Source organism: Auxenochlorella protothecoides (assembly GCF_000733215.1).
Source record: "Auxenochlorella protothecoides strain 0710 unplaced genomic scaffold scaffold18, whole genome shotgun sequence".
NCBI lineage: Eukaryota > Viridiplantae > Chlorophyta > Trebouxiophyceae > Chlorellales > Chlorellaceae > Auxenochlorella > Auxenochlorella protothecoides.
Genome location: NW_011934213.1, coordinates 332,386 through 360,075, shown reverse-complemented (window position 1 = coordinate 360,075; position 27,690 = coordinate 332,386). Strand labels below are relative to the sequence as shown.

The 27,690-nt window shown below is 62.7% G+C and overlaps 8 protein-coding genes across 8 annotated transcripts; 3 read left to right on the top strand and 5 right to left on the bottom strand.

Moving 5' to 3' along the window:
* Positions 1-315: 315 nt before the first annotated feature.
* Positions 316-1,071, bottom strand: F751_1784 (hypothetical protein; the record flags this gene model as incomplete). Its single annotated transcript, XM_011399491.1, has 2 exons — positions 316-792; positions 892-1,071. The coding sequence occupies 2 exons, from the start codon at positions 1,069-1,071 to the stop codon at positions 316-318; spliced, it is 657 nt and encodes a 218-aa protein (XP_011397793.1).
* Positions 1,072-1,175: 104 nt separating this feature from the next.
* On the bottom strand, positions 1,176-1,694 carry F751_1783 (hypothetical protein; the record flags this gene model as incomplete). The annotated part of the gene is made up of 2 exons (XM_011399490.1): positions 1,176-1,393; positions 1,580-1,694. The coding sequence occupies 2 exons, from the start codon at positions 1,692-1,694 to the stop codon at positions 1,176-1,178; spliced, it is 333 nt and encodes a 110-aa protein (XP_011397792.1).
* Positions 1,695-3,018: 1,324 nt separating this feature from the next.
* On the top strand, positions 3,019-5,883 carry F751_1782 (Bifunctional 3-dehydroquinate dehydratase/shikimate dehydrogenase, chloroplastic; the record flags this gene model as incomplete). The annotated part of the gene is made up of 8 exons (XM_011399489.1): positions 3,019-3,176; positions 3,337-3,449; positions 3,678-4,110; positions 4,311-4,464; positions 4,642-4,850; positions 4,977-5,241; positions 5,485-5,586; positions 5,749-5,883. The coding sequence occupies 8 exons, from the start codon at positions 3,019-3,021 to the stop codon at positions 5,881-5,883; spliced, it is 1,569 nt and encodes a 522-aa protein (XP_011397791.1).
* A 232-nt stretch (positions 5,884-6,115) lies between these two features.
* Positions 6,116-7,787, bottom strand: F751_1781 (hypothetical protein; the record flags this gene model as incomplete). The annotated part of the gene is made up of 6 exons (XM_011399488.1): positions 6,116-6,244; positions 6,392-6,511; positions 6,677-6,790; positions 6,877-7,059; positions 7,292-7,442; positions 7,681-7,787. The coding sequence occupies 6 exons, from the start codon at positions 7,785-7,787 to the stop codon at positions 6,116-6,118; spliced, it is 804 nt and encodes a 267-aa protein (XP_011397790.1).
* Positions 7,788-10,564: 2,777 nt separating this feature from the next.
* F751_1780 (Uncharacterized protein) lies at positions 10,565-11,979 on the bottom strand (the record flags this gene model as incomplete). Its single annotated transcript, XM_011399487.1, has 7 exons — positions 10,565-10,611; positions 10,776-10,866; positions 10,990-11,117; positions 11,276-11,379; positions 11,529-11,626; positions 11,738-11,772; positions 11,892-11,979. 7 exons carry the CDS (start codon positions 11,977-11,979, stop codon positions 10,565-10,567), a joined length of 591 nt encoding a protein of 196 aa, XP_011397789.1.
* Positions 11,980-14,101: 2,122 nt separating this feature from the next.
* Positions 14,102-14,610, bottom strand: F751_1779 (37S ribosomal protein MRP17, mitochondrial; the record flags this gene model as incomplete). Its single annotated transcript, XM_011399486.1, has 2 exons — positions 14,102-14,305; positions 14,428-14,610. The coding sequence occupies 2 exons, from the start codon at positions 14,608-14,610 to the stop codon at positions 14,102-14,104; spliced, it is 387 nt and encodes a 128-aa protein (XP_011397788.1).
* Positions 14,611-16,149: 1,539 nt separating this feature from the next.
* Positions 16,150-18,280, top strand: F751_1778 (Lysine histidine transporter 1; the record flags this gene model as incomplete). The annotated part of the gene is made up of 4 exons (XM_011399485.1): positions 16,150-16,324; positions 16,455-16,505; positions 16,820-17,424; positions 17,642-18,280. The coding sequence occupies 4 exons, from the start codon at positions 16,150-16,152 to the stop codon at positions 18,278-18,280; spliced, it is 1,470 nt and encodes a 489-aa protein (XP_011397787.1).
* Positions 18,281-26,426: 8,146 nt separating this feature from the next.
* On the top strand, positions 26,427-27,523 carry F751_1777 (hypothetical protein; the record flags this gene model as incomplete). Its single annotated transcript, XM_011399484.1, has 2 exons — positions 26,427-26,867; positions 27,113-27,523. The coding sequence occupies 2 exons, from the start codon at positions 26,427-26,429 to the stop codon at positions 27,521-27,523; spliced, it is 852 nt and encodes a 283-aa protein (XP_011397786.1).
* Positions 27,524-27,690: the final 167 nt, after the last annotated feature.

Sequence of the window (27,690 nt, the reverse complement as noted above, 5' to 3'; positions counted from 1 at the left end):
GCTAGGCGCTGGCACCGCATTGAGGCAGTCTGTGCTGTTGTGCGTTGAAAAAACTCTACCTAGCTGGGAAATGGAGATGCGGCACAGGGAAAACGCAACGAGTCCACAAAATTGGGCTGGAAAGGTGGTTGAGGGAGCAGGGGGGTTGGGTGGGTGGGGGTGCAACGCAACAATTTCCTGCACGTCCAAGGCAACCCTCGTCCCTCCCAGCGAGGAAGAGCCGAGACGGGGAGCGTGTGGACAAAAACAGGACCTCGTCAAGGAGCTCCTTCAAATGGCCGTCTGCACGCGCCATCCCCTGCCATCTTTCAGCTCTCAGGAGCCCTCCTGCATGCGGCGCAGCTCCCCCAGGAGCTCGGCCTCGAGGCCCTGAAAGCCCCCGCCCGTGGCCGCCAGGTGCTGGCGGGAGTGCACGCTGATGTCGGCGAGGTCGGGCCGGCCCGCGGCCGCCAGCAGGAGGGCCAGCGCGTCCCAGGGGCGCGTGGCGCGCGGTCCTCCCGCCACGGCGGCACGGAGGGCGCAGCGCGCCGCGACGATGCCGCGCCCCTCCCGCGCCAGACCCGCCGCCAGCGCGAGCCAGAGGCCCGGCGCGGCGGGCGCGGCGTGGAGCGCGGCGTCCACGGCGCGCTGCGCGCGCCGCGCGTCCCCGGCCCGGTAAGCCGCCAGCGCGTGCAGCACGGCCAGCGCGGGGGCCAGCTGGGCTGACCCCGGTGAGCCGGCACTGCCGCGGCCCGACGCCGCGCCACTGGACACGCCACCGCCCTGTGTCAGCAAGAAAGCGCGCTCATAGTGCTGCAGGGCCTGGGCCGGGCGCCCCGCCCCCCGGTCCAGGGTCAGGGCCAGGGCGGCGTGCCGCCCGGGGTCCATGCCGCGTGCGCCCGCGTCGCTCACCCCCGCCAGCAGGGCGGCCAGCATGTCCAGCGTGCTGGGGGTGCCGGCCTCGGGGTCGGGGCTGGCGCCCAGAAAAGCGATCGCCAGCCAGCGCAGCAGCTGGGGGGCGGGGAGGTCCGCTGCGCTGGCCAGCACCAGCCGCTGGACCAGGTCCGAGGGTGGGGAGCCCTCGGCGACCATCCTGTGCATTTTAAGGACACTTGCGCCTTTGCTGAAATGCTCCACGGTAATCGTTGTGCTGTGGTCCCAGCTCACGAGTCCGCGACCCTGAACACCTGCCGATCTCATTCGCACCAGGCCGGCACCCACCTCTGCAGGACCAGCAGGGCCCCCCGGCTGTCGCCCAGGGCACAGCGGCGCTCTGCCAGGGGGGCCAGGGCGCCGGGCAGGCCCTGCAACACCGCGCTTTCCAGCTGGTGCAGGGTGGGGTCCGGGGCGGGGTGCGAGGCGCTGGGCGCAAAGGATTCCAGCTCCAGGGTGTCGATCAGTCGCTGCGCTGCGGCTGCACGGCATGGTGTGGGAGGGGCGAGGTTAGGCGGTCGATTGGCGGCTGAGGGTAACAGTGTCAACATCAGACCCCACACGCGTTCAAACTTTTCATTCGGCCATCCTTCCCAAAATGAAGCTCAGAGTGTGGGCACAATGTCCCCAAAACACCCCAACCCCAGCCCTGCCCTCTGCCACGCACCCCCCCATGGTGCCTGTGGGCTGGCCTGCTGCAGGGAGTCGTTGAACTGGGCCACCCAGGAGACAGCCGCCGGGTCCTCCAGCGGTGCATCCCTGCTCCTCCTGAGATCAAGCATTGCGTCGCGCAGGGGCAGGGGTGGGGTGCACGGGCACATTCATCGCCACGAGGATGACCCACCATCAGCCATCCACCCCGACAGCCGACAGACCCATCCCTACCCCAAGACACATTCTCGGCCTACCCATCTACCCCCTCCACACCTGGCATTGCGCCGATCAAATTCCTCAGCCCAGGCAGGGGCACTCGTGGACTCGTGCCATGCGCTTTCCAGGACAGGCGTCGCACCAACGTCCTTGCTGTCCAAGAAGGCAGATACCCAGCTGTCTGTGCTGTTTCGTGACAAGGCCAAAACGCTCTCGGTCTGTGTGGTGGAGGCAGGTCCTTCAGCAGACACTTCGCACTCTTCTGCCCAGCCTACCATGCGGTGGAAGATAGATGGGTGGTGAGGGAGGAGCTGGAGTGTGTGCACCATGCTTCATGTGATCATGATCTCTTCACCAAGGAAGCAACTGGCGAAAAGCTCACCTGTATAACTAGTGTTCAGGAAGGCGGAAAGTTTGGCGTCATCTGCTCCAGGTGGACCTCGGGCTGTGAGGTCAGCACCAGTGCCCAGCTCTGGAAACTCTGCAGAGAAGTGCCTCGCCACAATGGAGGTCCGGGACCGTATCAAGGCAAGCTGATCGTCTCGAAGGCGTAATATCTCCTCCGTAGCGGACGTGGATGCCTCTCCACGAGACTTGGCGCCGTGTCCATGCAGGAGGCCAGAGGTCAGAGCGGTCACGGGGTTCACATTCCCTAGACCGCCCGCGCCGCACCCCTGGCCCAACACCAGCTCCCTCAGCATAATTAACAGATATACCTTTAATTTTGACTGGCACTCTCGTTCGTCTGAGGCCCTGCTCTACCTGGTTTTCGTGCCTGGATGTTTTTGCAAGCGCCAGCTCAGCAGGGCCCCGCGCGCACGTGTGCATGCGACTTCCATGTCCCTGATCGAGCAACACGACATTCCCTTGTGTGCTGACGTCACAGCCAGAAGCTCAACATAGGGAAAGCGAACTGTACAGATGCAGCACTTTTAAGTGGCGGTTGTTGAGTCCATGATCGCTCATGTGGGGCCACCGGTGTCACCGGCCCTGCTCCCTGTTGCGCCCATCGCGCGTGGGCCAGCGTTTCGCTGCCGGGCACCCGTACTCCAACCCCGCGTGACTGCTTCGTCAGAGCCGCGCCGACTAGGAGGCATGGAGGAGGGACCCCGATCGCTCCAGCCTCACCGGGCTGCCTCCAAGGCTGACGCTGCCACCGCCCCATCCGGCGCACCAGAGGCTATACCGGACTTCACTCGAGTGTGTGTCTCCCTGATGCGTGACACGGTGGATGGGATGCTGCTGGGGGCCAGAGAAGCTCAGGCAGAAGGTGCAGACCTGGTGGAGATCAGGCTGGATGCCCTCACCGCCTTTGATCCCGCGAACGACATCCCCCGCATCATCGCCGAGTCCCCGCTGCCCATCATCATCACCCTGAGGCCCACCTGGGAAGGGTGCGCAGGGCTTGTTGTAGGGAAGAGGGAGATTGATGGGGTATCCGACCTGAATGGGCCTGGCGGTGGGAATGTGTTGACCTGCTTCCCTGCTGAGGTCGCTGCCTGCCAGCCTGCGTGCTTGGCCCAGTGCACAAATCTGCTGAAATGCCCTCTGCAGAGGGAAGAGCGAGCTGCCAGAGCCACGGCGACTGGCTGCCCTCAAGTATGCCGCCATTCTGGGGGCGGCGTTCGTCGACGTGGAGTTCAAGGTGGCGTCTTACTTCTTTGAAAGTGAGTGCAAGAGTTGGAGCTAGCATGCCAGACACATCGTATCGCCTGTGGGGGAGGGGGTGGTGGGGATGCGCAGAGCGGCACACACCCATCACAGCACCTCGTCGGCACACCCGTGTACTTTCATGACTGGCAGCAGGGCCCTGGTGCCAGGCCCAGACTGAGTCTGGCCCACGCTACCCCGCTCCCTCCCTCCCCTCCACCCCTCCCCTTCCACTTCCTGCACAGACTTTGGCGAGGTGGGCCCGGGTACCCGCTTCATCGTGTCCTCCCACAACTTCACCGCCACCCCGCCCCTGTCGGAGCTGGAGGAGCACGTGGCGCTGTGCCGGGGTCTGCAGGCCCCCGCCCCCCTGGTCGTCAAGCTGGTGACCACCGCACTCGACGCCGCGGATGCGATGACCATGCTGGGCCTGCTGCGCGCCACCACTGCAGCCGGGCAGCCCATGATAGGACTGGCCATGGGAGAGGCGGGGGTTCCCACTCGCCTGCTGGCAGGCCAGGCTGGCGCCTTGCTTTCTTTCGCCACCCTGGATGACGGCAAGGCCAGCGCCCCAGGGCAGCCCTTTGTCTCGGCGCTGCTGCGGCGCTACCGCCTCAGGGAGCAGCGGCCGGGGAAGACGCGCGTGTGGGGCGTGGTGGGGCGCCCCGTCGGCCACAGGTGGGGGGGCAAGGGGGGGGAGGGGGGGCGACGTGAGGCTACCCACTGGTTGTGGGGGAATCAGCGACTCTCATCACATCTGGGCAGCTGACGGAATCCACCCAGGACATCCTGCCGCCCTTCATCATGATGAAGTCTGCCCTGTGGTTGAATGTGCCCTCCCCTTTTAACCTTGCCTCGCTTCTCTCCTCGCTTCACAGCAAGGGGCCTCTGATCCACAATGCCATGCTCAAAGCCGCCAATATCGACGGCGTCTACGTGCCCTTCCTCGTGAATGACCTGCCCCGCTTCCTCAAGGCCGCCGCTGCGAGTGGGATGGACCTCGGTGGGCTCAGTGTCACCATTCCCCATAAGGTGGATGGTGGCTGGTGTGGGGGGACTGGAGCTGGAGGGGAGCTGGGGCACATACTCTGACACATCAGAAGGGGGTGCTGGAGTCCTGTGGCCCCTGTACTCTGCCCTCACAGCAAGTGACCGCTGCAGATCTCAAAGGGGTTCCTCATCCCAATGCCTCCCATCAACACCGCGAAGGAAGCCGCCCTGCAAGCCGCAGACGAGGCGGATGGCCTGGCGGCCGGCATCGGGGCCGCAAACACTCTGGTGTGGGCGGGCCCCCGCATGACCCAGGGGTGCAGGGCCTACAACACCGACGCGTTGGCGGCCCTGCACGCCATCGAGGACGGGCTGCGGCGAGGAAAGGAGCGCGGGGCGGGGCCGCAGAATGCTGATAGTGACAGAGCGTCCTCCAACAGTGGCAAATCTTCTGGTGTTGCCGAGGCATCTTCTTCCCAAAGCGGTGGTGTCTCTCCGGGCGGCGCTGACGCCCCACATGGCAGCCTCCCTTCTCCCACCGTGACCCACACCAGTCAGGCGTCGCCGCTGCGCGGTAAGAAAATCGTGGTGCTGGGTGCGGGCGGCGCGGGCCGGGCGCTGGCCTTTGCCGCCGCGCGGGCCGGCGCCGCCGTGGTCATCGCGAACCGAACGCTCACGCGTGCCGACGAGCTGGCCGCCAGCGTGCGCACCGCCGTCCCCGGCGCCAGCGTCCAGGCGGTGCGGCTGGACGGCGTGCGGAGCGGGGAGCTGGGCGGCGACGTCCTGGCCAACACCACCCAGATTGGCATGCACCCCAAGGTGGGTAGGTGGGGGGGTGGAGGGTGGGGGTTGGGGTCTGGAGAGCCGCTGCACAGAGAACAAGGTCCAGGGCGCATGGCGCGCTGCACACCGCATACACACCGCGCTGGCGAGCTGCGCCAGCTTCTCTGCGTGCATACGTATGAGGGCGGTTCCCCTGCGCCAGAAGGGGTTTCTTTGGTTTCGACTCACCCCGCTCTCATGCTCATGCAAAGCCTGGCCCTGCGCATTCCCTCCCGCCAGGTGGACGAGAGCCCCGTGCCGGCAAGTGCACTGCGGCGGTACACGCTGGTCTTCGACGCCGTGTACACCCCGCTGCATACCCGTCTCCTCACCGAGGCCAAGGTGGGTGGCCATGCTTGAGGGAGGAGCGAGCAGCGCCGGGGGTGTGGATGTGTGGTCTGTCGGACGTGTGCAGCCGCTGCGGCGCCCTGACCATGTGCCGCACCCCCTCCAGACTAGATCATTTGTGTCTGACAGACCTCCTCCAAACCCAAAACCACGCAGGAGGCGGGGTGCACGGTGGTCACAGGCGACTCCATGTTCCTGGGCCAGGCCGCCGAACAGTTCAAGCTGTTCACTGGCCGGGGTGCGGACCTGGGTGTCATGCAGGCAGCCTTGGACCGGCCACTGCAGCACTAGGGAGAGGTGCTGTGGAGGCACCTTGACCCCAGCAACAGCGCTGGGGATTGCCTTGAGTCTTGTGTGTGCTGCCTGGCATGTGACGTTACAGAGTGGCTGGCATGCCCTGTGCACTGCATCCTGTAGACGGTGCATGCAGCTATCCGAGGACCTTGATTTCTTCATAAAGTGGGAGAAATCATGAGCTGCCAAGGTCAAAGGCAGACTCAGACTCGCCCACGCGAGCCTCCAATCACCACTGCGATCGCTGGAAGGCGTGGAAGGCGGCGGTAATGGCCGTGGACCCCGGCTGCGTGTCGAAGCTGGCGAGGTGGGTGTACACCTCCGTCTTCTCCGCCAGGATGGGCACCCTCTTGTACACCTGCTCAGAGATGGTTGACAAGAAGAGGGACTGGGTTACTCCAAGGCTGACAGGCACCTGAGTGAGTCGCACACCATGCTGTGTGCATGCTCTGTTATGTTCAACAGGCGTGGCATCTCATGGCAAGAGCCCAGCCCCACCACGCACCTCCCAGCGCCCGCCGTGGCTGTAGCGCAGGGCGCCCACGATGGGGTACATGAAGGGCCCACTGTACAGCAGCCGGAAGTGGTACACCACCTGGAAGGTCGCTGCAAAATCCAGCCGGCTCTGCCTGTGTTCGTATTTGTGTGGAAAAGGGGAGAGGAGTGGCGGCCGTGCAGCTTCTCCGTCAGGCCAGTGGCGGCACATTGGATCGCAGGCCACAGCCCATGAAGCTTACACGCTGGGTGAGTGGACACGCATGCATCCAACTGCCGCTCAACCCCCTCTCACTGCCCCATGGCCTTGCCTGTTCCGCACGCCCATGACCCCCGAGCTGGACTGGATGTCACCGAGGTTGGCGTTCAGGAGCACCACAGGCTTGCCGGCCGCGCCTGCGGCGCTGACCTGCTCGGGTTTGGCGGGGCAGCTCAGGAATCGCATCCAAGGTCACACCCTTCCAAGCATGTCCTCTCCTGTCCCCCTCGGCTCACCATGGCGTCCAGGAAGGGGAGGATGCTGTTGCCCACCATGTTCTGAGGCGCGACGATCACAAATGCGTCGGCGCTCTCCACCTCGCCGGCGCCCACGGCGCCAAACTCCATCCACTCCCCCGCCTCGCCCCAGTCCATGGCCTTCAGGATGCGAGCCACCCCGCTCAGCATCATGGGCATGCCCTGTGGGGGCAGGGAGTGCGGGAGATTGAGTGTGCACAAAACAGGTCTGGCTCAGTATCCTGCCGGGTCTAGTCAGACAGATGAGGAGACAGCTCTACATCGAGCAGGCCCCCCACAGCCCCATTGCCTTCCTTTCGCCCATCTGTCAGACACCCATCCGACAGCTCATCCAACCCCCACCCGCTCGGTCCCCTGCCACTGCATAGGGCTCCCCCCTCTCATTCAGCCCCACCGCAAAGATGCCTTCGCCCAGGCTCTGCTGCACGCAGACCTTCACCCGCTTCCCATCCTGGGCCAGGGCGGTTGCCATCTCCCGCACCATCTCCAGCAGCGTGCCCACACGGTACACGTCAAAGTCAGTGTTGAGCTCGGGCACGGTGCACCTACATGGGCACAGCGTGGGAAGGGGCATGCGGGGACTGGTGAGACGCCATGTCTGAGCGTCTGAACGGAGGTCCCACACCCAAGCATGATACGAATCCATAAGCTCCTGGCAATTGCCCAAGGATCAGGGGGGCCTTCGTTGGCAGGAGAGCGTAGTGACGAGGCAAGGACGTGTGCATGCGCGATCAACCCTCCACCAACTGCCAACGAGGAAGCCTCATGCTCGGCCCCTCCAACCTGACACTCATGCGCAGGATGCCGTCGTCCAGAGCCTGCATGACCGCCCGTGTCACATCCTCGTAGAAAAAGTACCGCATGGGCCGGGGGTGGGGGATGGTGTTCATGCGAATGGGCAGGGTCACGCTGACGGGTGCAGGGGCCTGATTCTGGTCGTGATCCGGGCTCTCGCGGCTGCATGCTGTCCTCAAACGACGCTGGGATGTGCGAGGGAGTGGGCCTCTGCGGACCAGGATGCTGCCGGGGCCTGGGACAACCGTGCCTTGAGTGCAGGCCGGAGGAGGGAGCGAGGCGTGCATGTGGGGCAAGGGCATTCCCTGTCCTCCTGATCAGATCATATGTAAGTATGTGATGCTCAATACTCGATATGCATATGAGTTTGGCTGTCTCATGAAGCTCGCATGTCGCCTTCGACTCCCGTTGCATGTCATGGAGTCCCGAAAATGCCCCCTCGCTCTGCGCGCCCTCCCATCCCGATGTTCCATACCTGCACAGGCGCCCCCATTCACTAGCAACAGTTGATGACATGTCCACAGTATCAAGGGGGCAATGCCAGTCAGAACACAGCCACAGGCTACTGGAATGCCTCTACACACCTCCTAGCTGTTGCCTTGGCCTGCACGGTCACCCTTCCCTGCAGCAAAACTGACCCAATCACAACTTGTCGTGAGCTGCACGACTGTATTCCAAGTACCCTGGGGTAAATGTTATTCAAGAAGAAAGAAAACTGTACTGAGAACAAAGTCGACGCATCCATGCCCCACAAATGATGGCTTGTTTCGGGGTTTTGTCTCACTGGATGCCAGGCACCCTGACTACCGCACTGATGATGTAGAGCTCCCCATTTGCTGTTGGATTGGCATGGGAGGTATCCAAAGTGTCTCTCTGCAGCTTCCAGGTTTCAGGATTCACGAGCTACTCCTTGCCATGGCTGCCCTACCTCTGCCCTCCAGATTGAGCCACCTTCACCCGTCATCCACCCGACCCCACCAACCTGCAGGAATCTGCTGCAGAACTGCGGTGCCAGCCTTTGCTGCACCGCCAGGGATCGATGCATTGTACACTGGATCCAGGATCCTGATTGTCTGTTGCAGAGACGATGGAGGACTCAGCGAGTGAGCTCACTGCCGGGCGCACTAAGTTCCACAAGACATCACCATCCGCTTCCCTCACATCGATGCCATGGCTGCGCGGAGTGCATACAATCACAATACACCCCGACTCACCAAGGGGGCCCCCGGAACTTGCGCTGCAGTCACCTCGACCCTCAGACCACCCTGGTCCCCACCGGCAAGGTTTGGTAGGACAACGGCAGGAGCTGCAACCCCTGGCACGAATATCTCTGCACAGTGTATCGGGTCACCAGCGAAGATTGATGCCGCAAGTAGGGGTTCACAGAGTAGCACGAAACAGGGACCGGTAATTAGACAGAATTAACCATCCTAGCCGTGGAGTTGCAGCCGATGCACTCGAACCGTCTTTGTGATCAACTAGGAGATGTTTCGCTCGTCGAGAGAATGTCGACGTAAAGCACAGTCCATTCCCTCACCTGTGCATATCTGTTGCTGCAACATCTGCTTGCAGAGGCTCGACTGCAGGAAGGTTGATGTCTCCTGACCCTGGCTTGCCATGAGCCGGGTGATTGAGGCGTCACTGCAACGGGACAACGATGCACTGCTCTGTTGAGTGGAAACACAAAATAGTCAGGGGAAGCAGCTTCCTGACGATAAACTCACAGCAGCCACTGTTTCCACCGAGCAGCAACCGATTCTGTAGACTTGAATGCCTGTGCACTCGCTCTTGCATAGCAGGCCCCACCAGCTTCCACCTCTCACTCAGAGGCAAACATAGTGAAGCCCAGGCCATTGGATCCCAGCCCCGAGGTCAAGGACACCAGGTTATGGAGCTGCAAGGCGGCCGACCACAGCGAAAGCGAAGGTTCGTCCTGTAGAAAGGATCGTGCCAGCCTCCGGGAGTTTTAATTTCTTATTGAAGATACTCATGTGAAGCAAATTTGGTGTGCCTTGTCAGCAGCCAGGGAGAACGATACTATCTCTGTACAAACAGCCATCCTATTCGCATAACGTTGAGAGATAGGAACCTACCAGCACGGTCTGGAACATGGGATACGCAGGCCCATTACCTGCTACAAGGATGGATCATTGTGAATCCACGGAAGATGATGGCGAGTGCACACCTGTTCAAAAACCACCTGCACAGCTCTGCATATCTGCATCGTCCTCGCAAAACCCTCTCCGGTACCGAATCGCAGACTCAAAACAAGCTGTACACATTACATGCTCGCTCACTTGATTGTGCCCTGGACGAGCGTGTGAGATTGGCGTACAAGGCCCAGAGTACGAGTTGTGGGATGTTGATTCTCATACGGTGAGCAGCCTGGGTCACGACAGCTCCTGATGGTCGATTGTCTGTTGCATATGGAGAAACAAGTGGGAAATTTGGACTGTAACGAGAAGGCGTGCACATTCTCCATCGTGCACAGATCTGAGTTCTCCGCGTCACAGCAGGGCTACGAAGCTGCTAGTCCAAGATTCTCCGACGTCGTGGCACGCAATTCGAGACAGCTTGCTAGGGGGCAAGCCCCGAGCTTGGTCTACAAGGCGTCTCAAACACTTCGCCACTGCTTTTGTAAACAAACTCCCCTTGAAGTCTGCTTGGTTAAAAAATGGCTTTTTACTGTTATCATTAAAAATCTCCAATCCAAAAATTAAAGTGGGAATCTTCTTGCGGATTGTTCTCTGCTAGATACTGTACTTGCAACCATGCCAGACGTCGCACAAAATGGAGCAGAGCACGTCGCCAGCAAGGTCAGCACACTCCAGACCACTGGCTTGCAGTCTCTCTGGTCAAGGGTACCAGGCACTTAGGGCGCCACAAGCACAGAGGGGATGATGTAGATCTCACCGTTGGCTGCATGTGGTGAGGTAATGGTGGTGAGGTGAGGGACAGGGTGCCAGGTGATTTACTGCACAATGCACCTAGGATAATGCACAAGGATGGGAAGAGTCACGATAAGCTTTCTATAGCACAACTCATAAGAATGTCGACACATCCACCATCGAGCGGGTACTCACAGGCGGTGATGTGCTTGATAGCAACAGTCCCGTTGGGGCTGACGGCGTCGGGGGCAGAGATGTCGTAGACAGGGTTGTTCACAAACACAGCCTGGTGAGTTGGGTAGGAAATGTGCTTAATAAGATTCATTTGGAATGTAGAACGACTCAAACTCTAAACAGATCAGACCTTCCATAATCGATATACTTACTACTCCATAACAGCTGATCTCACCGGCAGGTTGGCGGAGTCGATGGTGGTCTCGCCGTCGGCAACGTCGGGCCTCACAGACAGGGGTGCGCCGGCGACCGTGGTCAGCTCCTTGGTGGAGTCGGCGACTGTGCCGGCCACCACATACCTGCCTGCAAAGGGAACAAGGGAAACGCAGGCACACGTGAACGTTGCTGATGCTGTTCAGTCTCGCAGTGATTGAAGTCGATCACAAAAGACTCGATCTTTTTTGCTTCCCAATCCAAGCAAAAAGGCCAGTGCAGCAGACACAGTGTGTGGCCCCCCTCACCAGGGGCGACATGGAAGAGCAGGGTCTCGTTCAGGATAGGCTCCGCCAGGAGCTCCGCAGCGGTCGCGTTCAGGATCTCGAGAACCTCAGCGAAGGCCGAGTCCCTGGGCGGTGCAAGGGGGGAAGTGAGTGGTGGGTGCGCGGAATTTCTCATCAGCTGCGAGGATTCTCATGTTCAAACGAGGACTCCCAGACACACCATGCCATCAGCAGGCATACGTGTTCCCAAACTACTTCCAACAAGTCCACTCACTCTGGGGCAAAGACCGTGAAGGGGCCGGGGCCGGAAAGGGTCTCCGCAAGGTCAAGGGCCACAACAGCTGCGACCAGGGTGGAAAGGCTCGCCTCTCCCTGCGTGCCGCGTGTGAGGATCGAGGCTCACATGGCCGTGACATCAACCCGGCCCCAACTCCAACCGGTGCGGGGCAGTCTCTGCCAGCCCGTTCCAAACAGACATCGCACCTGAGCTGCTTCGACGATGGTCCCCGTGGTGGTCACTGCGGGTAGTGAGCAAACGAGCACGGGTTTCAAATGAGTTGCCGGCAAAGTGCCTGTGCCTGCCATGCCCGGGGCTATGCAAACCGAAGACCAGTCCCATTACCCTTTGAAACCTTACCCTCGGTTGCAGGGACGTACTGAGCATTGATGCTGCTGGCCACGCAGGCCGCGAGCACCAGCATCAAGATTGTTGATCGGCCGGCCATGATACTGGATGGGGGGTGAAGTCTAGGCGAGGGGACCGCTCGAAGGTCTAGAAAGGAATATAATGGAGGTGTTTAGGTCTCCAAAGCGTCTGTCATGAGTATTATATGTTCCAGCCACTCGTGCTTCAGGTGCTGGCAATGGCGGAAGCTGATTGCACATGGTAGCATTCTCCAAGGAATGCGATTTGGATGGACAGCATTCAAACCCCGTGCACGGTTGCATGAATGGCGGAAGCTCGTGGTTGAAGCTGTGTCTTTCTTGCTCCGGACACCGAAAAGACATCGGAATGACATTATACGTCTCGACTTGCTATTTACATGTCTTTGGCTCGCTTGCGTGCTGCAAATGTTTGTACTTCACCGCAAGAAGCTGGCTTTCAAATTTCTGCGGTCCTAGTCACCTCGGACGGCCCCAGACTTGAGAACACAGCCGTAGAGGCGACGAGAACCCTTGGGGACATGGGTGGTCATGCGGCACATACTCCCGACATGCCAGTGCTCCCGGAATGCCTTTTCAGCGTGCCTGTCGAGTTCCAGGCTCAGATGCATGCCTGAGCAAGTGCGAAGGGGAGGTGTTTGAAGCCGGTCGAACGGAATCCCACCTAAATCAACCCCCATCCTAGATCGATCTGTTTAAGGGTTCTTTCCAAAGCGTGCGCGTGGGATCTAGCGCACGCTTACATCAAGCCGGAAGCAGATCGAGAGATTGCTGGGGCATAAGTGTGTGCGGGACACCTCCCCCGGACGGATTGGGCGACGAGAGTACAGGTGCAGCTCACACATAGACCATCAAAACGAGGATGGCGCCCGATCGGAGAGATATTTGTGCAAAGCCTCTCATTAAAGCTTTCGTCCTTTTTCGCCGATGCTCGCCGCCAAGGCCTCTTCAGGGTCTGCAGAGGCCCTGCCGCGCATCCTCAGGCTAGGCCAGTACTTGGGCTGAGCTAAGTTCCACTCACCATGCAATGTCAATCATGAGCCCTTGCATCAATTGAGACGGCGTGATGTTTCATTGATAATATTGCATGGATCTGGTGCAATATGGAGGGCACTTGTGACCTCTAGTGAAGAAAAACATTGCCATTGAGACAGCCCCATAATGTACATATTGGTGATTGAGCACACTGGTGTCATACACACCGCAGCTCAGGTTCTCCACGTACCCGGAGCGAAGCTGTCATCCTGCACGAATGAAAATAGGGGCCCAGTGAGATGCACTGTGAGGCGATACAGACGACAGAATATTTAGACTTTGCACAAATCGGCAGAGGCAATGCTGCAGAAAGCGGAATTCTTGGCGCGTCAGGGTGTAGCATCACATCACGAAATTTCAGTAGGAATCCGACTGGTGTGCATTGGTTGTATCCTCATCCACGCCAAGTGGGAGAAAAACGAGGGTGCTGATGTGGCAAGAAGAACCTAGGGTTGGCACCGTCAGACATCCAAGGAAGGATAAAGCTGCATCAGCTCTCAAGCCCGGCAAGGCGAAAGCTCTAGAGTGGGCACTGCGAATGTTTTGAGAAACGCCCTAGAAAGTGTCATCATCGGTGCCATGGGAGGGTGTGACAAGAGATTGCAAAGGTAGATGGTAAGGAGGAAGGAGAAAGGCCCACGATTGACTCACCCTGGCTAATGATTGAGTTGGTAAACAGTACATGGTGCAGCACAGGGAGCCTTGCGCCTGTTCATATACAGCGGCTCCCTGCGAAGACAAGGGAATGTGAAGGGGGTGTTACTGTTGGTGCAGTGTCTGCAAGCCTGCACAACCAAGCATCGCGACAGCATCTGCTCAGGACAGCGGGGAAATTTGTCAACACAGGTTTAGGACCTACTCAGTCCTGTTGAGTTTGAAAAGTTGTGTCATCATCACTGCAGATGGCGCTGTGCACGACCAGCATGCGGGGCACCCTCCCTCCACAGGGCGGTGGCATCAGATAGAGCTAATAAGTTTGGTCCACACGAGCGCCGGCCTAACGGCATTCGGACAGGGATAACTTGTAGTTCATCATCACATGCCAGCCTGAGACTGAGGGGACCCCAAAGAGAACTCGAAATAGCCTGCAAGCCACGCTCACCGGCTAGGTAATGACACCTGGCAGCCGCAGCACCAGGAAAGGAGGCATCACGTCTGCTGAGCGTCAGCAGGCTGCTCTGGCACGGCCGCAAGATGGGCCATCTTGGCCACGCGATGCGTGTTCGGGAGCCGGTCCAGGTACTCTCGCTTCTGCACGATCCATCGCAGGACGGTCTCATCCACGCGGAGGCTGTGGTCGATGTCCTTGAGCACCTCTGGGGTGGAGGCAAAGGTAACCTGCCAGATGTGGGCCTGGGGAAGGAAGATGTACGGACCCGTGAGGCGCTGAGTGAAAGCCGGTACGGCAGCAGTTCGATTCCGATGCGTTGAGAGTGCAATGCGAAAGAAGGCTGGTGCGCTGATCCACACCGCACCTGGGAGTACCGCTCCCCCGGCCGCCTGATGTCGTATGCGAGAGCCTGCTCGCCGTGGGACTTTACATCAGTGAGGACACCGCCGCTGGCCAGGACCTTCTTGCCGATGCTGGAGATCATCGATGCAAGGTGAGGCTTACCTAGGCCAGGCTTGGCCAGGCAGAAGAGCTCATAGAGGGGCATGGTGCAACGCGCACCCTCCCTCCCGAAGGGGTTTCTGGTTGGCTTTCGACGATGCAAGGTTTGTTTCTACGATATTCACTTATGCTGTGTGCCGGGCGATGCCCTGCGTCTTATTGAGGAAGGGCCGTTGGTGTGCGGGCCTTGCAGTCTGAGCACCTGGGTCAAGTGGCCTACGAGTTGGAGAAGTGATCACAGTGGGTCTGGGGGAAATGTGACTTTGATGGCTCCCGGGGCTGGGGAGGGTTGCGTCAGAGGCAGGTGTGTCTCAATCTCCAAAGTTCCTTCTCTTAAACCGGATATAGGGGTGAAAGTCGGCGCACAGCAGGCCTGCTCTCCTGCATGACCAAGCGACTACGGGGTACTGAGACCGGGCAGGTATGTAGGGCCGGGCGACGTCTGCGCATCACTGTTTCGACAAGGCCCTAAAGAATGGTGTTCCTAGGTGCACACGCATTCACTTACGTAACAGGAAGCTGTTGACGAACTTTGCTCCGAGGTGAAGCGTCTCCATACGAGCACCGCTGTGGACAATGAGGTGAGCGTCGCCATGGCATGCAGCTCCTGCTCATCGGCGACGTTGGCGCTTATGGTGGCCACAGGAATGCTCGTGTAGCTCTAGATGACGATACCTTAGGTTCCTGTTCAGTGTTACCTCACGGCGCTACCCTTGTGATGCAGCTAATCTGGAGCACCCCCATCCATTGCGCCCCGGTCCAGCAACAGCAGCAGCAGCAAGAGCAGCAGGATCAGTCAGCACCTGATTCAGAGGCCTATAGCGAGCGCCAAGATGGCGTTAGTGCGGCAACATGGCACGACTACCAGGCATTCAATGCCTTGCTGGGGCGACTACATTTCGAGAGATTACGGCGGCAGCAGCAATGATATTGAGACTCTCGCAACCTGACTTCAGCCCATGCGGCACAGATGGGCCCTGAGACACACGACCTGACGCCTTGCAACGAATCTAGACCCTGTACAGTAGACTCCACCTGATCTTTGGCATGGCTCCCAGGCCGTGATTGCACAAGGTTCAGCTCGCATATCTGTCACGTCCAGCTGCACGCTGTGAGGTGCCTCTCCCTGCCTGTGCAAGTTGCATGGATGGGGAAACATGGCATATGTGATACCCACATACCACATGCTCAGAAGGTCAGGTTCAACTCAGGGCTGGATTGGCTCCCCTTGCCAGGATGACACCCTGAAGGCCTGCATGGAATGGCGGGGATTTGTTGATGATGTATTAATAGTCACCTGCCGACCTTTTGCGCCTGCACATCACGGCTTGCACCTGTCCATCGTAATCTGCCACGGGGGGGGGGGGGGGCTCCACATGAGTGCCCCCATCCGGTGGCGGTCTTCAGCAGGCGCAGCAGGGACAAATGAACCTGACCGTGGGTCCACATTCCCACCGAGTCCCTGCCCCGGCATCCGGCTCGATCCATTGTCACCGCGCCAAATTTTCAAGTGTGGAAAACGCATGTGCATGTTGCATTGCCCGTCTTGCCCTCCCAGGTCGCCGTAGGGGCTTTGTCCCTCGGGATGGTCAAACTCGAGCAGAACGGGGCGGCAGCAGGCCAGCCGTACAAGCCCACCACCATGTTTGACGACGATGAGCCGGATGCGGAGCTGGACTCCATCCTGCGCATGACCTCCAGCACCCACCCTGCCTCGCTCAGCTTTGAGATGGAGGTGCAGCAGCACAAGCAGCCGCGAGGTGGGTTGCTGTGGGAGAAGGCAGGGACAATGTGCATGGTGAGGGAGTGGGGACGCCTGAGGCCCCTGACTTCCTTCCACGACGTCTGAATCGAGGCTCAACACTTCTAGCATCTCATCACATCCTGCAGCCAAGTGGTACCATGCCGCCTTCCACTCCGTCTGCGCCGTCGTCGGGGCAGGTGAGCGGGCTGATACTCAACATTGCACTGCTTGAAGGGAACGATCGCCTGGGCACGACCCCGGCTGTCCTGAAAGAGCGGTGCGCACATGCCCCTTGCATGATGCCTCCCACCCCGGGCCGCACCCGTTTGCCTGGCTATCGAGGCTTCAAAGCGGACTGGCTGTGACTGGATCCGGCCAGAATGCCCTCTCCACGGTTCCTGGGCGCCCTCCAGCATCCCCCTGAGTTTCGGCTCCACCTCCTCCCTCCCTTCCAAATTCCCTGCCTTCCACTGACCCTGTCCCCCCCCCCGCAAAAAAAATCCCCACCCAGGTGTGCTGGGCCTGCCCTACGCCATCTCCTACCTGGGGTGGGCCGGGGGCCTGAGCGTGCTCACCGCCCTCACCCTGGCCTCCATGTACACCTCCTACCTCCTGGCGGCGCTGCACGAGGGTCACGACGGGCGGCGGCTGAACGACTACCAGGCCATGGGCCGCGCGGTGCTGGGGCGGCGGGTGGCCGCATGGACTGTGGCCCCTGTGCAGAACGTGCTGCTGGTGGGCCTGTGCATCACCTACTCCGTGGCGGCGGGGCAGAGCCTGAAGGGCCTGCTGGGCGCGGAGTGCGCGGGCGCGGGCTGCGCGGCCGGCATCACGCCCTGGATCCTGGGTTTCGCGGCGCTGGAGCTGGCCGCCAGCCAGCTCCCGGACATCCACGCCATCTGGTGGGTCAGCCTGATCGGCGCGGCCATGAGCCTGGCCTACACCGCCATCGCGGGGGTGGTCAGCTGCGTGGACGCCGCGCGTGGGGCAGGGCAGGGCCGGGAACCGGGCCCCGGCCGCGAACAGAGCGCGGCTGACGCCGTGTTTGGGGTCCTGAATGCACTGGGCTCCATCGGGTTCACCTTTGGCGGGCAGGGCGTGCTGCCCGAGATCCAGGTGAGGGGCTGGGCAGGGGGGGAGGTGAGCGATTGGCGCTGCCGCGCCCCCGGGCCGCCCTGCGTGCCGTGTGTTGCACGAATAGTCGCTGCGCCATCCCACCACCCTGTGAAGCTGGTGCTACCTCTTGTGCTCCACAAAGAATCGCCCGGCCTCACCCCACTCCTTTGCACCCCCAAACCCCACCCCCCCACCCCCAATTCACCAACCAATGAAGGCAACATTAGCGGTCCCCCCCGGGCAGCCCTCCACGCTGCGCCCCATGATGATCAGCGTGGGCGTGGCGTACATCGTGGTCATCGCGGCCTACTACAGCGTGGGCGTGGGCGGGTACGCGGCCTACGGCACGGCCGTCGCACCGGACGTCCTGCTCAGCCTGGGCGGCCCCGTGTGGCTGCGCCGCTGCGCCAACGCCGCGGTGGTGGCCCACATGGCTGCCGCCTACCAGGTCTTCGCGCAGCCCGTCTTCGCGCTGATGGAGGGCGCGATCGCGGCGCGGCGCCGCCCCGCCGTCGCGGCCGTCGGACCCTCGGTCGCGGCGCCGGCGCCTCATTCTGCCGCCGCGACGCCGCGAGCGCTGCGCCTGGCGGTGCGCAGCGGCTTTGTGGCGGCCGTCACGCTCGTGGCGGTGCTGGTGCCCTTCTTCGCTGAGGTCATGGGCATCATTGCCAGCCTGGGCCTCATCCCCATGACCTTTGTGCTCCCCTGCGTCATGTGGCTCGTCTCCCAGCAACCGCGCGGCGCGGAGCGCGCGCTGAACTATGCCATCGCGGGCGGGTGTGGCGTGCTGGCCATCCTGGCACTGATTGGCAGCACCCGCAATGTCATCGTCCAGCTCAAGCTCAAGCACGGCTGATGTGGCTCGCTCAGCTTGGGTTTTTCCCTTTCCAGTTTCCACCCCTCACGTTGACACACATACATACCGCGTTCACCCCCCTTCCGCTGCTCCTGCGCTCCGTACCCCTCCCGCTCTAGGACTGCAGCGTCGACGCTTGTGCTCTCTCCGCACTCCAGTTTTGTAAGGCCGGCCTCAAGGCCACACCGGGAAGGTTGGTGGGGACAGCCATGCGCAGGCATGCTGAGATCACAGCGTGATCTTCATGCAGCCGTCGATCCAGGGATCGATTCAGGCGGCGCAGCGCTCGGCGAGCGGCTGCCTGCCGCTCGCCAGCTGGATCTTGAAGTCGCGGTTGGTGGCCCGCTTGGCGGTCAGCATCAGGTTCAGCCGCCCTGCGCGCATGGGGCGTGGGTGCATGGGCATGGCTGGCTGGACCAGCATCTCGTGAGACTGCCGCAGCGACCCTGAACAGCGCACCGCCCACCCACCCCGGCTCCCCTCGAACCACCCCCCACCAGACCGCACCCACAGTCAACGTCCCCGGCCTCACCCGCCCGCGACAGCCGGATGAGCTGCTTCTCGTGCTCCTCGATCTGGAACACCAGCGCCGGCACCACCTGCGACTCCTTGCGCACGCGGCGTGTGAGGCGCCCCGCCGCCGCACGCGCGCGCTTTCCGCCCTCGGGCCTGGCGCCCTCGCCCGCGGCGGCCTGTGCCTCCTGCACGCAGGCGTATACCGAGGGCGTGAAGGCAGCGTTCACTCGGGCCACCAGATCCAGGTAGCCCGGCGGCAGCGACGTGGCAGCCTCCCTGCCGCGCTTTCCAGCCAGGTGGGCGCGGGACGTGGCGGCCACGCAGCGATACAGGCGCGTGCAGAGACGGGCCAGCGCGTCGGCCAGCGAGCCCGACTCGGGCCGCGCTCCCAGCAGCACGGACAGCACCTCGACCTGCTCGGCGTGGAAGGGGAGGGGCAGCGGAGTGGTGTGGGGATGTGGGGAGATGGCTGTCCGCTGGACCGCGCGGGGCCCGCGACGTGCTCATGAGGATAAGGCCTGGCCGCCCCCTCGCCAGCCCCAAGCAGCCTCTGAAGCCCGGTGTCCAACCCATGCAGTAGGACCTCCGCGCCGCCCCCCCCATGTCACCAGCTGGAGGAGCTTGGAGCACGTCGCCGCCTCCTGGGAGCCAAACGCCGCTGATCCTGCGGGACGGGGGCGGGCGGGTGCATGTGTGTGCGCGCCTCATTCCCCTCGCCGGCCCCTTGCCAGACAGCCCAGTGCAAGGGGCCCACTGCCGACCTGGCGCCAGCCACGCGACCGCTCGCTCCGCCCTCGACAGCTCCGCCTCCAGCAGCGAGACCAGGGCATCGGCCTGGGTGCGAGGTGTTGTTAGGGAGGTGCAGGAGGTGCAGGGGGGGACGAGTGTGGCGCCACTGCACCTGCAACCGACGAGAGCAGCGCAGGGACCACCTCCCCAGCCTACCACTTGTGCGACGGTGCCGGTGTTGATCCACGGGAGGGCCTCCTCCTCTTCGCTCTCTGCAGGAGGAATGCGTCGGCACGCGGAGCAGCGGTGGGGGTCCAAAAAACTCCCAGTGTGGATCATTTAGATCAGATTCATGCGCAGGGCCCACGCTCCCAACCACCACACCGCCGCTTGCTACACCTGCGGGCGACGGCGCGGAGCTGCCCACGAGGCCCGCCACCCTCGACGCCACCTGCGCCAAGAAGGCCAGAGGCGATCGGGAGGGCTGGCTACCCCCATCCGTACAGCACCCCTCCCACTCGGCGTGGAGCAAGGCAGTGGATGCCGCCGACATGGCGGCCTGACATGGGGGGCGGCAGTTGGCGTCTGGGTGAGTGGCTGCAGTGAAGGGCACTGGACAACGCTGAAATCACCCCGCCACACATCAGAGGACAGAAGACTCCGAGGACCAGGCCCATTCGGCACACCGGCGACGGTAGCATAGGCAACATCCAAACAAACGTCCTGCCCCTCGCCGACCAGCCATCGGCCCCGCCACTCTTCCGTCACCTGGGTACTGGTCCTGGGGTGCGCAGCGCAGACAACGGGCGAGGCCCTGGCGGCGGCGCCCGCGGCGTCGGGCATCCACCTCAGCGCCTGCCTCCAGGCGGCGCACCACAGCTCCACCTCCCTGCTGCACCCCGCCTGGCACAGGCTCTCCAGAATTCCAAGGATACCCTGCACGCCGTCCTCCGCGACGCTCCCGCCAGGGGAGGGCGGCGTGGCAGCGTTGGAGATGCAGCCCAGCAGGGCCTCACCCTCGTCGGCCCCGCGCGGCATGGCCAGCAGCTGATGCAGGCAAGCCATGGCCACCTGCGATTGGTGTGGGAGAGAGAATGGGGGATGGGCGACACTCGCTGAAGAGCCAGGTGGGGAGAACTGGTGGTCGATTGGCAGCCCAGGGTGTAGAGGTCCGCACCTGTGTGAGCTGACTCTCTGCGACGGCGCGCGGCCCCGTGCCCTGCTGGCCTGCCCGCGCCGAGACCTGGCGCGGCATGTGCGTGGCACGGGCTTGGTGTGAGCACGGGACGAGAGGATCTAGGAGTGGACCCAGGTGCTCTTGGCCAACCCCCTTGCAGTGCCCTTGTGCCACTACAATACCAGGCCCCCCCTTTGCCGCCCTTGTCCCCAGTCACCCACCACTATTTCGATGGTGCGATACGCGGGGCGGGCCAGCGCCATCCAGTCGGGGACCTGCAGCATGCTCATTGCCGTCCTCTCCAGCCCCTTGTCAGACACGATGCCTGCAGGGATGATCAAGGCGGAGAAGCTGGCAATCCTATGGGGTCCCGGGTGCGGTGCCCTCCGCCACAGTTTGGGCCCCGCTCCGCGTGCAGGCAACCCACGCCCTCTTCCCCTCACGCAGTCCACCCCTCGCACCGGCCCTGATGGCCTCGGCGGTGCCGCAGGTGGCGGCGCGCCGCAGCATGCGCGTCGTGCTCTCCAGGGTCAAGATCTGGAAGCCAGGGTCGCGGGCCAGCGCCCGGTGGGGGCACATGGCGCCTGCCCCATCCTCTGCTACGGGTGCCGCGCTGGTCGGGGCCGCCAGCGCCAGTCCATCCTCCACGATGGCGGTCAGCATGTGCAGGAGGCAGTCCAGACTGAAGGCCGGGGAGGGACCAGAAGGTGGCCCGTTTGGGACTGTGCCACCGCTCCGCCCAGAGCGGGGCGCGGGGCGTGCCTCGCCGCTCCTCGCGGCCGCAGCCTCGCCCACGCCACCGCTCTTCTTGGACTGGCTCTCCCGCACCAGGCCCCAGAGCCTCTGTCGCTGCCTGAACATGAGGAGCAGCTGCTGCCCGGCGTCATGGGTGTCGCTGAAGGCTTGAGAGGCACCTGCTTGGGGAGAGGGGCATGGAGAGGAGGGGGCCGCCGGGGGGCATCGTCAATTGAGTCATGTGCATGGACCATCAAGCCGCACAAACTGTAAGCAGTTGCTGAGGGGATATGCCCATCGGACCCCCCCCCTCCCAGCATGAGTCCAGGCCAGGTCTCCCAAGCGCTCACCGGTCAGACGTCGTATGTAGCCCTCCATGCCGACCTCAAGGAGACCCGACAGGAGGTGAGCACGCATGAGGTTGGCAGCGCCTGTCTGAGTAGCCGGTGACATCTCGGTGGTGGCATCAATCTGTGTAAACGGAAATGAGGGTAGGGGGTGGGGGTTCCAGAAGTGAGGGATGTTACCATCAGCACTATCCTTGTCACATGGCTGAGAGACGCTTGCTGCCATGTCCAGGAGGGTGCTCATTGCTCGGCATGCCCCTGTCGACAGTGCACAGCAATGCCGCACAATGCCTCCAGATGCACTTTATGCCTCACATCAAAGATCTCCAGTGTTGCGTCGGCAATCTGAAGCAGTAGGGAGCTGAACTCCTCCGAGAGGTCCTTGCTCACTGTCCCTTGCGCGGCTGCGGGGTGGGGTGGGGGAAAGGTCAAAGGGTGTGCATCATGGGCATAGAGGGAGAGGGCTTGGTATGGAGCGCATCCTGCAGCACCACGTGTTTCCCATCCAAATCTCCTTCCAGTCACCCTCAGACCTGTGCCCCACGGGTCGCAGATGTCCATGATGCAGCTCAGCAGTTCTGGCAGCGGTTCCAAGATGCTCGGCTTTGCCGGGCCATCCTATGGGAGGTTATGTGGTATGGGGTGGTCATTATGGCTTGTTTGCGCAGGGTAACCATCAGAACATGGTTTCATCGTCCAGACAACAGCGCCCATCCTTGCCTTGTCAGCGATGCACTGGTCGAGATCCAGGGGTGGGGCTGCCTGCTCCCCCTCCTCTGCACTGCGCCGCAGGCAGTGCAGTTGGTCCAGGAGCATCTCCAGCACCGCGCTCTGCAAAGGGAGAGGATGGGATGCGGCAGTGAATGATCAACATGATCAACGCCACAACACAAGGCCGATCGGGGGGGGGGGGGGTGCACATGCCTGTGGGACCGGGAACACCCCACATAATAGAACAACATGTGTCTGAGGATTGGTTCCTTCCGCCATCCCTGGACCAATCATCCCGCCCGCATGCCGGAAACTCACGCTGGCGGTGCCATCCGCCCTGAGCAGGTGGGGAATCCCCGCGTAGACGGCGGCCCGCACCGCAACACCCTGGCTCAGGCAGCGCCGCAGCGAGCCCAGCAGCTCGTGCAGCAGGGTCACCCCCGGCCCGTCGCTGCTGCACAGCGTCGCGCGCTGACTCATCGACGGCTGGATGAGGGGCGCGCGCTCGGCGGCGCCAGGGTCAGCGGACCCGGCGCCCCCCGTCATCTCCTCCGCGACCAGGAGCAGGAAGGCGCGAACGGCGAGCAGGGCGGTGCCCTGCCTCTGGCTGTGTCGGGAAGGAGAGGTCAGGGGTTGAGAAGCCGCGTGCAGGGAGCGGGGGGCCCAGGCAGCGCGCAACCTGGTACTTGTGCGGAATTTCAGGCGTGCGGCTGCTTGCTCAGGGGTCAGTTGGTACCCAGTGACCCTCGATTCCCGCCTGTTTATCTCCCCCCCATCAACAGATTGACCCTGGGAACTGCCCGGGCACACCCACCCAAACATGGCCCGGCGCAGCACCGCCACCAGCTGGTCCTTGATGCCCTGTTTGTCCCTGGCGAGGGGCCAGACCCCGAGCAGCAGGGCCAGCCCCGTGTCGGGGCTCAGGCTGCCAAGGTTGTCCAGCATGCCCCTCAGCTCGGAGGCATGGTCGGCCAGCAGGGGGCCCTCCTGTCTCACCAGGCGCGCAAAGCAGGTCGTGGCGCCGTGCGACTCCTGCTTGCGTGGGAGTGGAGGAGGAGATGCTTGAGGAGGTCGGAGGCTGGGCGTGCTGCAAGGCGTCCCCAGGGGCTGCGGCAGAAGTGAGGGCTCTGCCCTGGTGTGGCACAGCGAAAGACGGGACCCTGCCCGCCGGCCAGGCCTGGGGCTGGGCACGACCACAGGCCCCCTCCCACCCCCATCACAGCGCGCCTGGTTGGACAGGATGAGTGCCTGCAGGACCTGCAGGATGCCGGGCCGCAGCGAGGGGTGCGTCCGGAACAGGGCCAGCAGCAGGCAGGAGCCCAGCTCAGCGTGCGTCGCGGGCTGTCCCTCGACCCCAGCTGCCGCCGTGCTCACCGCTCCACGCGCGGCGCCTCTGGTCACTCCACGCACGTCCGTGCCCTGGTCTCGAAGCAGGCTCAGGGCCACGGCGAGGAGGGGCGTGGCGGGGACGCTGGGCCACTCTTCGGCCGGCAGGTCCAGGAAGTCCAGCACCGCCCGGAACATGGGCGTGGCCGCGCCGGGGGGGAACCAGGGCACCTCGCGCTCGCTGTGCTCCCTCCTCAGCGCTGCCTGGGCGCGGCGTGGAGGAGGGGTGGGTGTGCCTGGGTCTTCGTGCAGAGGGATCCTTTGGGGCCATGCATTCCAGGTCACTGCGGAGGAGAGGGCCCTGCACCACAGCAACCCCGCCTCCGGCATCCACCGAGGCCACCCTCGGATCTCGCACCAGGATGGAGTCTGGCACCGTGGCGGCGAAGCGGGGCGTCGCGGCCAGGCTGAGCGTCGCTGCCACGGCCCAGCAGCCAGGGGCGAGCCCGCCGCAGGCCAGCAGGCGCAGCCAGGCCTGGCCCATGGCCGAGTCCAGCCTGCTCTGGGCGCCGAGGTGCTCCAGGAAAGCGCGCACGAGGTCACTGCCCGCGCCGGCCTCGCTGGCCACCCGGTACAGGCCCTGGCGGAGAGGGGAAGGGGAAGGGGGATTCAGGCGTGACTGGAGTCGGACAGCCCGAACTCTTCGCGAGGGCTGGCCATGCGCCTGGCCGGTCACCGCCCCCACCAGCGCTCCACCCCGGTCCTCACCCACCTGGAGGACATGGTCCCTGCAGGCGTGCTTTCCAGCCGTGCTCAGCAGGACAGAGACGCCGGCATCCAGATCCTCGGTGCCAGCAGCCACCAGCTGTCTCAGGCAGGCTGCCACCACTGCCTTGTACTGACCAGCATTCCTGGGGTTGAGGAGGGAGGGGGAGTGACCCGTGAGCAGGACCGGGCGCGGGGCCGGCTCACCTCAGGTTGACCATGCATCCCATCATGGGGCCCAGCCTGGGTCACATTCATGCACCTGGCCACGGAAGCCAGGGACGATGCCACCCTGCCCAGGTGACCCTCGGGCCAATCTGCCCCAGTGATGCCCTCCCAGGTCTTCAGAGCAAGAGGCCACTCTGCATATAGGCATAGGGGAGAGCCTGAGGGGAAGCAGCCCCGGGTGCACATTATGTGCACTGCACATCAACACTCACATCCGAGCAGGATCATGCTCGAAAAGGTGATGCATGTCTCCAACCACCCATTTCCACACCTTGAACGCTGAGGAGCACAAGGCAGTGACAGACAAAGTCTAGGGCCATCAGGGCGCTGGAGGAACCCGATTTGAAAACCGCGACTGGCCCGCTCAATGCCTCAGTCTGGGAGTGTGAATGGAGAGGAGAGTATCTTGGCATCCCTGGAAGTGCCAGGCAATGGATGGATTTCCAGGCAGGTAAGGGAGTGGCTATCCAGCAGCCATTCGCCAATAAACAAACCTGGAGGAGCCCCGCCAAGACTTGGGACCCGTGGCTTATCTCAATCTCCAGCAGACGCAGGAGCTCTGCGGTCTCCTGGTCAGAGCCAGAGGGGTGTGGCCCATGCAGGCGCTCGCAGCCAGTTGCAAGGACAGCCAGTCGTAAGGGTGAAAGCTGGAATGAGTCTGGACCGATCCCTGGGCGGGTGGCCACCAGCACTGCCCTCAGCTTGACCTGCAGCAGATTGAAGACAAGCGGTGACTCGGGCGACTTGCCATCTGAGCGAGCAACAAAGAATATACAAGGCAAGGGCACAGCCTTACACCCCTCCACCGCACCACCCACCAAGAAATCGGGCCAGGATTCTATGCCTCGCAGGTACTCTGTGGCCTCCTGGAGCCCCAGCTGCAAGGCCAGCGTTGTGAGTTGTGTGCCATCCTGGACTGGTCCCTCCCCTGTTAGGAAGGCTGCAGCTTCAGCAACAAGGTGGTCGAGCATTGCGATCGGGGGCGTCTAGATACCGGTCAGGATTGCTTCCTTCATAACCTTAATGGATGGCATTGAGTTTGTTGCTTGACAAGGCGATCTGCACGTAGAATAGGGCCGGCCCGGTTCATATCGCGTGCGAGCACGCGCAGCACGACAGGGGGTCAGCTGCATTCAAGCTGGCGGGAAACCCAGAAAACTTGACACACTGCGATCTCGCATCAGCATCAGCGCGATACTTCGAGGTGCGAATATGGAGATACTCAGATCCAGGAACCTCGCGAGTGGTTGTCTCGAGGCACAGTCTCTGCGAAAAGCACAGTGAATCAGGTCCCGCTGTAAGTCCTGCAACCCGGTGCGCGGTGACTTCGACCCCATGCCAAGTTTAGAGCTGGGCAACAACAGCGTCATACCTTTCGCCGTGGCGCTAATCTGAAAGATTCTAATACATTACGAGGCATTTGAGCCGTGTTTTGAGAAGCAAGGGGTTGTTTTCAAGCCCCTCGACTATTCGAGGCGCCAGGGAGTAAAGCTTGTGCACCATACTCGGCCTCCCTGCACTCGTCATCCCTTGCGAGCACCCGTCTTAAGATACTAGCACGACTCCTTCCCTGCCCGTCGCCCTTTTTCTGGACACCTTGCGAGGCACCGGCATGGCGCTGGCCCTGGAGGCCCCAGGCTTCCTGCATAGCCCTGCCCGAGAGCTGCAGCAGCGCCTGACCAGCCTCTGGGCCCCCAGCCCCCAGGAGAGCATGGCCGAGCTGCGGCGGGAGGCCCTGTCCGGGCGCGAGGTGCTGGTGCAGCGCGTGGCTGCCGCCGCGGTGGGCGTGGGGGGCATGCTGCGCCCGCGGGGCGAGGCCGGCAACGACGACCTGCTGGCGGAGCGCCTGGTCAACGTGGCCACCAGCCTGCCCTTCCTGGGCCTGGGCCTGCACATGCACAGGAGCCGGCACAGCGCAGAGGCCAAGCAGTATGCCGCGGCCATCATGGCCGTGGGCGTGGTGGCCACCGCCTACCACGCCTCCTCGGGCCGTCTGCGCTCCGTGCTGCGCAAGGCCGACTACTGGACCATCACCGTCGCCGGCGCGGCGCTGGTGAGCTGGCATGTGGTGTGGTCCTCGTAGTTATTGCTTTGGTGGAGGACAGACCTTGGTTTCAGTTGCGGCATGCAGCGTGTCGGCAATGCCATGGACAGCCGCCCCTGGCACCTCCCCTGTGACAAGCTTGCCACCCCTTTGTACTTGCTAAAGTCCCCCAGTCACCCCCTCCTGCCCTGCATGTTCCCCTCGTCCCCTCACAACCCCCCACCTCCCCCCATAATACACAAAACAATCCACAGAGCAAAGCCGTGCACCGTGACCGGCGCTGGGCCCGGCGCGCCATCGGCACCAGCATGCTGGCGGTGCCCTTCTTCCCCTTCCATCTGTCGGCCGCGCACACGCTGGCTACCCAGGCCGAGTTCGCGCGTTGCGCAAGGCACAGCGCGCCGGTGCGCCGCGCCTTCCGCCTGCACGCCGCCACCGCCAGCGCGGCCATCGCCGCCTTCGCGTTGGAGGACCGGCTGGCGGAGCGCGGCGTGCGCGGCGCGCACGCCGTGTGGCACGTGCTCTCTTGCGCCAGCGTCGCCACGCTAGGCGCGCTGGTGGAGCACAAGGAGGGCCTCCGACGGGGGGAGGGCAGCCCGCACGACAGCGTTGCCAGCCTGGACCGCCTGGGCGGCGGGTCGCCCAAGGGCAAGGCACTCGACTGACGCGGCAGGGCATCTATTGTACTCGAGGTTCACATGACTCCCGCGCCAAATGCATGTGCGCTGCACCGCCCATTTTCCCATTCTTTTGGCCACGCCGAGACCGTCAAGCGCCCACCCAACCGTGTACCCCACTCTCATATGTTGTGCCTTCAAACCGCCCCCCCCCC